This window comes from Ceratotherium simum, chromosome 4 (genome assembly GCF_057802395.1).
Source record: "Ceratotherium simum simum isolate JZ-2026a chromosome 4, ASM5780239v1, whole genome shotgun sequence".
NCBI classification, from domain to species: Eukaryota; Metazoa; Chordata; class Mammalia; order Perissodactyla; family Rhinocerotidae; genus Ceratotherium; species Ceratotherium simum.
The window spans coordinates 84,654,482-84,667,025 of record NC_141903.1 but is presented as its reverse complement, the minus strand read 5'-3'; the positions used below and the strand labels follow the sequence as shown (position 1 = coordinate 84,667,025).

Below are 12,544 nucleotides of genomic sequence, written 5' to 3'. Positions count from 1 at the left end.
ACCATCAGACTTTGTGTTCCTTAACTTTGGGTACCCTTTGGAAAACTGCTTTAAATTTTATATGCATCCTCAAATGCCTTTCCTCCAGTTGACGGGGGTAAGGGGTCTATTGTGTTGTTCAAATCCATCCTCCTATGCTGTTGACCACGTCTCTTCCCGACCCACTTAAGATATTGCTTCATGAGTCACTTTCTTTCTTTGGGATTTTCAATTTTTCTCTCTCTACCGCCTCCCTTTGCTCAGCTTAAACATATCCTTCCTTAAACCTGTGTGCTGCTTCTGTTACCAATTTGTATGTATGTTTCAATCAAGCTTTTTGAAAAAGTAGTCTACAGAGTTTTCACTGTTTCCTTTTAGATTTCTCCTTAGCCCACCACAACCTTCTTTCTCTCTTCCCTCCTGCTGAAACTGCTCTCTCAGGCACCAATGACAGCTTCATTGTCGGGGTCCATGGTTGATTTCAGTCCTTTTCTTGATGGGCCCTTCTTTTGTTTTGACACAGTTATTTATTGGTTATTCTCTACTCCCTTGAAACCTTCATCCCTGGGCGCCATGGCACTGCTCCTGCTAGGATCTCCTCCTAATGCTTGACTCCTTATTCTCTAGCTCTTGTGTTGGTTCTTCTTCCTCTAGAGGTTCTTTAAATGCTGGGGTCTGAAGGTTTCTTTCTCAACCCACTGCTCTTCTCACTATGTATAGAAGTTCCTAACTTTTTGGTTAAGACCCCTTAAACAATTTGTTGAAAATTATAGAATCTTCCCCCACTAAATATAGATAGGCACATACATATGGAATTTAGTGTAAACTTTCGTGATCCACCAAAAGCCATATTAAGAATCTGCTATATGCATTCCCTCATGGTTTCATTTGTCTCTTTCAAACAGATGACTTCCAAATCTCTTAAATCAATCTTGTCTTCTCTCTGTAATATAAGATGCTTATTCTTTTGCTCTCTCTTGTTGCCTGGGTTCAGATCCTCTTGACCTCTCACCCAGACCATTGCAACAGCTTCTCTGACTCCTCTCCCTGCCTTCAGGCTTGTGCCCCTCAGATCCATCCTCCACAGAGGCTCCAATGATGTATTATTCTAACCTTTTCAGCTCCAAAGTCTGATTCTCTATATCCTATGGAAACAGTTCAAACTCTTGTTTGGTACATGCCCTCCCATACCATCCCTCCTTTGTAAGGGACCCTTCTTGTGCCCACTATAATCTGTGCATATCTTCATTATTGTGCATCCTTTAAATAGAAGTCGTCTTTTCCAATGCTATCAGTATTGAGAGTTGAGCAGTTAATTGAAGAAGTTGATTAAAGCTAGAGTTAAAAAGAGATAATACATGCATACTTAAAACATTTTATTTCAACTTAAAATGTATAAAGACAGTCATTTGCCAATTTTTTCATATATGACCAAGGCATTTTCTTTGAGTGTGGGTACTTGATTGGAATTCGTTGTTCATTCTTGATGAAACTGAATCAAGAATGCATCCTCTAGATTTTTGGTTTAAATGGAAGTTTTGGTTTAAATGAAAGAACTCCAGCCACTTGTGCAGCAATCTGAGTGCAGGATCCTAGATTTTTATGATTTTTTCCCCCCACCAATCTTTTCAGTTGCATTGTCCATACCTAGTTCCATAGCAATTTGTTTTTCTCATGGAGGCTTACGTTTATAAAGTCTTTCCAAGGCATTAAATCATAGAAATAACAGTTGTCTTTTTTTAACTTATATTTTATTGGTTTGGTTTGCACTGCATTTAATTAAAGTATGTATTTATAATACAAGAATGTGGTTTGTGAACATACACTCAACTGATGGGAGTAGAGGTGCTTCATGGTCAGTATGCTGTAGACATTAGTCATTTTGGAATGGACATCGTGTCGATTAATCTGGCAAAGTTGGTTGAATGGAGGTTCGTTAAGAGAGTTTCTACTGTAATTATTTTTATTGCTTATCTCCCTTTATTACAATATGAGTTCTTACAAGGCAAGGACTATATATTTTTTTCATTTTTGTACATCTAACCTTCACCTATGCACAGTGCCTACTACTTAGTAGATATCCAACATATATTTGTTGGATGAATGAACAAATTCTTGTATAGGTCATACTAAATTTGAATAATCAGAAAGAACACTGGACCCCTGGGAGTCAGCTAGTATAGACAGATCATTGGCCCTGGAGCCAAGCTGGGGTTTGAATCCTTTCTTGTTTGCATTCTTGAGCAGGTTGCTTTCTCTTTTTCGTTTGAGGGATGGTGATAACAACAACCTTTGGGTTGTGTGCGGATTAAATGGGAATGTGAAGTGTTTAGCATAATGCTTGACATAGTTAGCAGTCAACAAGTGCTAATTGTCCTGATGATGCTTTTCATGAATGAGGAGAATGAGGGAACTCACTTGGTCTAGCTTTTCTCATCGAGAGACTTGAACAACATAATCTGTGAGTTTCCTTCCAGCTCTAAAACTCTCTTTTTATAAACAATGTCTCGTATTTTTGGATACTTTTATATAACAAATATGTGAGTATTCCTTGATTTGTCACATTTGTAGACTCAATAAAGCAGGTAATTAATTGGGTGATCATAACCTTACACCTTGAAAAACAAATACTTCCAGGCTATGGAACATCATTTGTTAGTGAGTTGAACTCTAATAAAGTGTGAAGAACAGCTCAGCTCCACTAATCACTGTCACACTATCTACATAAGAGCTGAGGTAGGAGGGAGAGAAGGAAATTCTGAGGAGATTGGTTGGAAGCATTAGCTTAGAAGAAGTGAGATAAAATTAAGCTCTTGAAATGAAATTTATGGACAAACTAAATTTTTTGAACTATAGATGTGTATTTTTTGTAAATCTAGGTTTTGGGTTTCATGTTGATTATATGTTCTTCCTAATTAAAAATGGGCGTAGGGTGAGAAAGATGGAAACAAAACACTTTTTTGGAATGGCTCTGAGGTTATTTTCCATTATACATCCCCAACTTGGTTTGTTTAAAGAAATAAGTGAATTAGCAGAACTCCTTTCAGTATTCATTCTACAGCTATTGCTAATATTTAGTTTTTATGTTGCAGTTATCATTTAGTATGGAAGAAGATGAGTTCTTTGGAGAAAAAACATTCCAGCGTTATTGTGCAGAATTCATTAAACATTCACAGCAGATAGGTGATGGTTGGGAATGGAGAACTTCAAAGGTAAGAACAAAAATTTTTATTTCCTATTTCAATGGAGGGGTTTTTTGCCATGTAAAAACCTCAGTAATTGAAACTAATGTATGAAAGCTAATTTGATTTAGTAAAAGGCTTAAATTGAAAAATGTTTTAAAACAGATGTCCATTTTATTACTTCAACTATATATACTCATTATAATTAGGCTAATGAAGTATTATCTAGAAAAGTCCTTAGGTGACCTGCTTTAATTTAGTAGATAAGAATGCTTAGCATATTAATTATCTGAATGTAAACAGATGCTTCTGTGGTGCTGCCAGCCATTTGTTTACACTATTAATTTTCTTAGGAAACTACTTTTGTCCAGAGAGTCGAAAGATAATCCTGAAACCAAACCATAGTCAAACAATCACAAATTCTGAAATATTGAGAACTGTATTAATTGAAAATTTCTTAATAATGTAAACATATTCCAAAACATTCTTTCTTTTGGTTCTATTCAGTAATAATAACATACAAGGTCTATGTACTCATCTATTTCCACACACTCATTTAGTAAGGTTCTCTGGCAAAAGCTCTCTAAGAGTTCCTTGAAATCCCTTTCTTAGAGAATAAGTAAGTTTTCTCTACTTGACATCGTATCTGATTCCTGAAAAAGTGATGAATCCTGTTCTCTGCTGATTGGCTGTTTCCTATATGAACTCTGAGAAATGTGAACAGTTTTGAGCTGATTTCTGGGATTCAGCACTAGGCCGTGGAAATGCTTAACCTTGACTGGGTCCAGGGTCACTGAGGAGAGAAGCCATGGTTTCCTCCTGGGTCATATGCCAGCTAAGCTTTGACGGGGGGCTCATGGGAGAGTTCCGAAGTGTAGGGTCAATTTCTTGTGGTAGATTCCAGCCCCACTCTCTCAGGTAGTGATTGGATAATTCATAAGACCCTATGGCATCTCCTGCTCCAGGATAACGTGAACTGACTAGCACCTTTTATTAATTTTATTCCTTAGTACCTTATAATTTTGTTTTCTATTGTGTTTAAAATTTTATTCATCTTATTTATTCTATGATTATTATTGACATATAAAAGAACTGCTAATTTTTGTATATTAATTTTATAACCATTTAGTCACCTTACTGAATTCTCCTTTTAGTTTTCATAGTTTTCCAGTGATTTCTCTTGTGTTCTCTAAGTAGAGTGAGGTCATCCTGCAAATGAGGAGTTTTTTGTTGCCTTTTTTGTAATATTTCTCTATTATTTTATGAATTGAGTAGAAAAATGTTAAGTAATAGTAATAACAGGTCTCCTTGTCTTCATCCTGACTAATGTTAATGCTTCTGATATAAAATGATTAAATAAAATGTTGGTTGTTTATTCATTGAATGAATATAGGTTTCTGACCCCTTTTGATCTGTAATAATTTGCATGGTTGTTCCTTGGGAACTTGCCCTTTTCACTAGGTTTTTAAAACAAGAATTTTTCTTTTATCTTGAGCTAGAGGTGGGATAATAGAGATTCCTGTTACCATTTTCAGTGACCTAGTAGAATGGGGGAGGGAAGCTTAGGGAGGGAGCTGGGACTGTGTGTGTGTGTGTGTGTGTGTGTGTGTGTGTGTGTGTGTGTATGTGTTTTGGGGGCATTGGGGAAGATCTGCAGGAGGGAAATTATATTGCTCAGAAATTTCTGCACTGAATTTGTTGAAACTAGCACCCCAAGAACCAGTTTCCAGGATTTGTTTTTATTCTTGGTCTGGCCTCTGCTGCAGGGATGGGTATGGCTAAGTCTAGCTTCTTGTTTGCTGCCACTGCCTGCTGAGTTGGGAAAGTTCCCTATCCTTTGGAGTGAGAATTGTACCTCTAATTAAGGACAGTTCTCTTTAACATGGGGTGAGCCCACAGATAGTACCAAAACAAAACAAAACGCTATTCAGAAAAAATCTCTACAGCCTTAGGGCAAGGACTGCAAACTCGAAAGTCTGTGGAGGACGGGCATGGCCATGTAAGTGGGTAAAGGTGCCAGGGACAAGACAATATGGACACTGAGTCCTGTGGCCTGTGGCTGACCAGAGTGCTTGGCCTGCTGCCAGGTTGGAAACATGGGCCTGAGGGTTACCAGATCTTCCAATAAAAGTAAAAAAGATTTTGGGAGAGAAATCTCTAAATTTTTAAGTGTTAGCAACAAATTAAAAAAGATATTTTTCAATCACCTTGAGGACCAAACCTAACATGACAGTGACACATAATATGTGGGCTGTGTGTGATGGCTTCTGGGACTGAGTGTCTTCGTGGTACGACTGTGGGCTCTCACCCAGCCCTGCCTCAGTGCCTGCTGTGGATCTGAATTCGTAAAAAGGGCTCCAGGCAAAGCAGATTCCTCTCTTCTGAATTTTTGGGATGTTAGTATTGTTGCTACTTGATTTCTGCAGTCCTGTACCACTTTTATGAAGGAAATTGTGACTCAGTCACCTGGTTATTTCCCTCAAACCATCCATTTGTATTATATCTGAGTCTTTTTGTGGGACTGTTTGGAGACAATACTTACACTATTGTTTCACTTTTTAGGCTCCATAAATTTATTTTTATTTTATTTAAAAGTAGTTGTATTGAAATATAACTGGCAAACAATAAACTGCACATGTTTAAAGTGTACAATTTGATAAGTTTTGACATATGTATAGACCTGTGACCCTTCACTACAATGAAGATAGTGAACATATCCACCACCTCCAAAAGGTTCCTTGTCCGCCTTTGTAAGGCCTCCCTTTGCCCCTTCCTGCCCCTGAAAGTCATTTTTAAAGAGAATCTTGTTTATCCCTATATAGAGAGCCTCCTTTAAAGAGTACACATAATGTCGCTCACACTTCCAGGTTTGTTCATAAATTGCTTTGGCATCATCTATTTTATTTTTTAATTTTAAAAGAATTGTGACAATATTTAGAGAATTGGTATAATCCAACTTTATAGATAAGGCAAAACATCATTTTTCCTGCAAAGTTGATGAGAAAAGCAAAGTGCATTAATGAAGTGTAAATAATTTAAAAATTTTAAAAGAAAACAGTGTCTTAAAGTAGTCAAAACTTTAGTCCTGATTTTTCATCTGTAGGTATGCAGAATAGGGAAAATACTTCTAAATCAATATTTTTCAGTGGGGCTGGATGCTCTTGGCATCTGGGCAGGACAGTTCTTGGTCCCCTACCCCCAACATTTCCAAATCCCTCAGGCAGGTGGTACTCTCGTTGAGAGCCATTGTTTAACATGATGGCCTGCCAGATATTAAAAATAGTGGTTAAGAGCATGGGCTTCAGTATTAGATAGACCCAGGTACTAATCCTTGCTTTACCATTTACTAGCTGGATTTTGGACAAGTTATTTAATGTCTCCCAAACTTCATTTTCTTTATCTACAAAATAGGAATAACAATAATACTCACCTAACATGGTTATTGTGTAGGTTAAATGAGATTTGCATTCAAAGAGTTTAACACAATTTCTGGCACATGGAAAGCTATGCTATGGTTACAGGTTGGTTGTTTGAAATTTTCTGTGTCTTTTATTATAAAAATAGTGCTATAAATGAAATTGTAGTTGGGTTTTCAGAAAACACAATGAAAGTCTGTTTAGCACCAAATATACCATACTGGTCTGTAGTGTATTATTCTGAGTTCTCAGGATAAGAAGGGAGAGCAGAAGATGGCGAATAACAATGAATGCAATTATTTGAAAGAAATTGAATATCTTAAAAACCGATGAGTTCATAATGTTAGTGAGAGAATGAGAGACAGAGAGAGAGAGAGAGACAGAGACAGACACAGAGACAAAAACAGAGACAGGAGGGGAAAATAGGAAGAGAGGGTGGAGCAGAGCATCTCCAAACCTAACTCATTGAATATCATTGGGAGTATCTGGGACGTCAACTTCTTGGTCTGAAAATTGTTAGTCAAGAGGAAAGAAACAAGCATTTATCCTATTTTTCCTGTATGAACTATATCTCATGGTAACCAAAAAGCCTAATTTGATAAGGGGAGGTTTTTTTTTCTCCCAAAATTCCATCTAATAAACATAGAAAGGATGGTAGAATTAGAAAATCACAACTTTTCAATCCCCAGTGAAATGAGTTAGGCAACAATAATCAGTGGATGAACTCGATGAAAGGTTGATAGGGAATTTACAAAGGAGGGGTTGAGCTATCATCACCTGAATCTAGCAATCAATCTTGGCATTACTAAAAATAGAGCATCCAGATATTATATACTTTCTGAAATTTTATAACATGAATCGCAGAGCACAATCTATGAAATATCCTTCTTGTCCAAAAAGTTAAACCTGAATAGAATCAATTAAGGAAGTCAAATGATAGAAGACCAAGTTAATTGATACCACAGGAAGCAAATAGAAAAAAATCCAGAAATCTAAAGGACAACTGACCCAATTTCCTTAAAAGGTTAATGGTAGGGTAAAGAAGTGCAGAGGAGGACTGTGTCTCTGAATATCTAGGATTAAGGACCAAATTTCTTTTGTTTTTCTTTTTTTGATATCCTTTTGGGGCAGTGACCAGTAAGTGGTCCCAGTGCTCAGGACTAGTGTGCAACTCAGGTTGTATGTGACTCAGCATGGGAGGGTGATGGCCGCCAGCCTAGTTCAGGGAGATGGGTCCACTGACCATGCACTTGGATGTTTTGACAGTGTCAACTTGCTATGAAAGTTTCTAAGTCCTCACTTTATTTTTCTGAATTTATCTTATTGACCTGTAATAAAGAGTTTGAGGATTGATAACAGTTTTTGGACTGGTAACAATTAGTTCTGGAACTGGCACCAGTTCAGATCACACTTCGAGTGGCACTATGCTAGATTAAAAGAAATCTAAGAGACGTAACCTAATGTAATGTGTGGACCTTTTTGGATCCCGACTCAAACAAATCAACTGTAAAGGGACATTTTTTGAGACAATTGGGGATATTTGATTATGGACTAAGATAAGGTATAAAATGATACCAAGGAGTTTAGCAAAGAAAAAAACAAACCCATCAGGGATAGATGAAGCAAATGGGGCAAAATCTTGATAGGTATTGAATATGGGTAATACGTACATAGGTTTGATTTTGGTGCTATTCTCTCTACTTTTACGTATGTTACATATATGCTTCCTTTTCTTCTATCTTGTCGCAATTTACTCTTTACCGTAAACTTTATTCATAATTACACGTGTTCTTAGCCTTATATTAGATTCAGACCCCGTTTGGGAATTTCTGCAGAGTTTAAAACTTCAAAGCAACTTGCCTTTACATTTTTTTCTTTTGTTTTTGTGTTTTTGCTTACTAGATATGAGTACATTGCTTTAGGACCTCAGTTCTGTGATTCAACATTTCACAGGTTATTGATAAAATAATTTCCCATAGGTTTTTCTCTCCCTTTTTAATAGCAGAAACAGGAAGAGAGAACATTCAGGTACTGTAGACAAAATAGTCTACTAATCTTGAGATTAGATTTTATATAATTAATACTAGATCATTTTGTGTGTTATTCTTAAAGAAAAATTAAAGCCCCCGCCTCCTGTTAATCCCTCTCTTCAGTTAAACCTACTTGATTATATTTTGAAATTTACATAACAACACACTAGAAATATTTTGATTACTTCCTTTAAAGCTTTGGAACTGCTTATTGAAAGGGCTTATTTTCCAATTTCTAGAGTAAAATTTTTAAATTTCATTTTATTCTTAGAAATTTAAGCTGATTTTTTAATTCCTTCCTTCCAGTAGTCTTTCTCTGGTTAATTCACGTTGCTTTTCTTAAAACCCTTCACCATCATGCTAATTACATCAAATTCATTTTTTAAAAATAGATTCTAAAATATTTCCATGGTTTACTTGATTCAATTTTTTAACAGTATCTTAGTAAAAAGCCCACTTTACCTTTCCCATCAATATTGCTGCTCTGCTGAATGTCACACCTTGTTTTCTCACACAGCTATTTTATGTTTAATGTTTTATTATGAAAATTTTCAGGCATACAAAAGTAAAGAGAATAGTATAATGAATTCCCATGTACCTATCACTTAGCTCCCACAATTACTAGCTCACAGCCAGGAACATACTGTTTTAAAGCATCTGTGGCATATATGAAATGACATAATGTATTTCAATTTAATTAACTTGGCTTTCCTTTTTTCACCCCATATGTCTTAAAATTATAGGTTCTTCAAATGCACTCTAAATTTATTCATCATTATATATTAAAATTAATGAATGAACTCAGGAAAAGACCCAAAGACATAAAATATTATTTCTACAAATTTTTATTTATATTTAAAATTATGGTAAAATACACATAAAATTTACTCTCTTAACCATTTTTAACTGTACACATCAGTAGAGTGAAGTATATTTTCATTGTTTTGCAACCAAGTTCCAGAACTGTTTTGGTCTTGCAATTTTGAAACTTTGTCGCTATTAAACACTAACTCCTCATTCCCCACTCTCCTGCCCCTGGCAGCCTCCCTTCTATTTTCTGTCTCTATGAATTTGACGACTCTAGGTATCTCATATAAGTGGAATAATTCAGTATTTTTCTTTTTATGACTGGCTTATTTCACTTAGCATAATGTCTTCCAAGTTCATCCATTATTTTTACAAATTTTGATTTAGGATTTTATGAAGTAGAGAGCTGAACAGAGCATTGGGAGTGAATTTCTGTTAGATGATGACATCTTGAATTATACAGCCTCATTTTATTAAGAGATTTTATTTGTTTTATTTCGAAGCACAACTTTATTAAAGAGGATTAAAAATGCTTTCCATGTGTATCCAGCAAGGCTAGTTCTTCACCATGTCTCAGATTTGCTGATAATATGTAAACCCAACTGGATATTTTTGTCAGAAACATAATCAAATTAGAGAGTAAATAATGGAATTAATGTTTTAAATACAGCTACTTTACTTTGCCACCCATTCGTTTTTGTGGTTTTATACATTGAATTGTTGGAAGAGATGATTTTTATTTCAAAGGTGAAATAGTAAATATCCACTTAAATTTTTCAGTCTCTATGTACACAGTATGCTTAGATAGATTCTTTGCTAAAATTTAGTGACAATTTTAAGGTTTACGAAAAGAGTAGACACTTCCCATAGGTTTCTTAGGTATAATGTTGCTTTATGTAACAAATAAATACATTTGTTGGTTTGAAATACTTAATTTTTGCTTAATTTTTATTCTTCTTCCCCAGTTTACTTAAAAATTTTTTATATATCCCTATATTAATAATCCTTTTTAGGAGGGTTGTGAGCATGTTACTTCTATTAGTTTTAGTGTAATGCTGTATTTGTTTAAGCCATGTACTGTGAGTTAATGAAATATTATTTCTGGCCCCACACGTCACTAGATAAAGATTAAATATATTGCATTCATAAAGTCTCTTGATCAAACTAAAGTAGATTTTTCTCTTTTTTTAGTTTATCTTTGGAGATTAGGAGAAAAATGCACTTGGAGCAGCATGCTGTTTTTGTAATAAACATTGAGTCATAGTCAGTTACACTAGATTTGTTCATTCATAATTTATTGTCTGTTATGATATGATTTGTCACTTAAGCATATGCAAATCTTAAGCAATCATTTCAAGAACAGGTTGTATCACTCGTGAATTAAATATTTTTGAACACCATTTTTAAAAATTGTCAAGAGTATCAGAGAAAGGAAAGCTATAATACTTTACAAATTTATAAATTAAAATTTAAATGATAGTTATTGTGCTTTAACAATTTTTAAAATGTGCTTTTAACACATTTAACAATTAAAAGTACATTTTTGGCTAACAGTGATGTTTGGGTTCACTGGGCTAGCTGACAGGCCATATTTCAAAAAGCCTTGTAGGGAGTTATCTTTACACCGGTGGGTTTATCAAGCCCAGGATCTGACTCTCAGGTTCAGATAGAATGGAATGGAGCTGTCTCTCAAAGAGGGATCCACATCAAGTGATGTCAAAGAATATATATGTATCAGAATCCAATTTATTGATGTATAATAAACAGAATTGTCAAATGAACTGGAATGCTCCTGTCAGCATGATGATTCATTTTTGTTTTTTAGTCGTCAGATCACAATTCTGTGAGCACAGAATGAGTACAAATTCTCCCGTGTAGTTGTGTGAATGATGTATTTAATGGTGTAATCTAAGAATGGCACCATACCTCTTGCTCTGCGGTAGAGGCAGTTTTACTATTGAGGCCAAGTTTTTTAGAGTTCATTGGGTAAGAATCTCTCTCTTGAACAGTGGAGTGGACACTGCCAATGTTTCTTTAATTGATCTCATTTTTTTTTTTTAAGTTTTAGCGACTGACCATTCTCTCTCTTGGTTGCCATCAGATTACAGACAAATCTTGCAGGCTGAGGAGCCATTCTGTCTCTTTACACATTTGCCTATGTGCTCTGATTTATTATGAATTAATTTCATGCTTGAACTTGAAAAATGCTTATTTCCAAAACCTTGGAGAAGGCCTCCAACTACCGATGGCATTAGTATGATCATGAATGTTTGTAAAAATAGAGAGGAAAAAATCATCAAAAATCATACTACCCTAATACAATTGTGGTTGTTTGGTGAATTTCCCTCATATGTAGGCTTTCATTTTTAGGTACTCTTAATTAGATAAACAAGTGTTGCTGTATTTCCCAATTGGGATTTTAATGATAGTTCTTTTAAATTGGTAAATTTGGAGCAAAATTACATCTTCACAACATTGTCTTCACTTTTAGGAACACAATAGATGTTCACTTTAAAGATTGATTTTGCTAGGTGTATTTTGTGACTGGTTACCTAAATGAACTGTCTTACTACTTCTAGTACTTTTAAAAATAATTCTTTGGTGCTTTCCATGTCATCTGACATAGTGAAAATATGGTTTATTTTCCAATATTTACGGCTTCATTTTGATCATATTGTATTAGTTACAATTTCCGGAACAAATTGTGTGCTATAGCTGCAATCGCGTGTATTCTTGTTTTACAGCTTCCTTTTTATGCTCACGACACTCCTGTACGTATACAGGGCAGTCTTATTTTCTTCATTTTGTATGAAGATAACTTGAATAAATGAGTAAACTTAGGCATCAAGATAACAATTAACTTGCCCAAGTTTGAGCTAGAACTAGAGCAAGAACCCAGGTCTTTGGACCACTACAGCCCCATATTTCCATACACTGCTCATCTTTTTCTGAGTAACAGATTTTATACAAAGTTTACTTGCATAAGCAATCCCACAAATTAGAGTTCTGTAAACCTCGAGCTCAACATGATCAAAACTGAACCCATCATCTTTCAACCTCCTATCGGTTGAATTTGTTTTAGTAGATTGCAAGATGTTTTCACCATCCTTCTGCTCAGGCCATGAACCTG

At 35.3% G+C, this 12,544-nt stretch overlaps 1 protein-coding gene across 1 annotated transcript in view; it reads left to right on the top strand.

Moving 5' to 3' along the window:
- Nucleotides 1-12,544, top strand: part of ATG10 (autophagy related 10) — a 213,511-nt gene that overhangs the window by 10,363 nt on the left and 190,604 nt on the right. The window contains exon 2 of the mRNA XM_087430093.1: nt 3,072-3,191. Within this exon, the coding sequence (XP_087286219.1) occupies nt 3,084-3,191 (108 nt within the window). The 5' untranslated portion in view covers nt 3,072-3,083. The remainder of the gene's footprint in view (nt 1-3,071; nt 3,192-12,544) is intronic.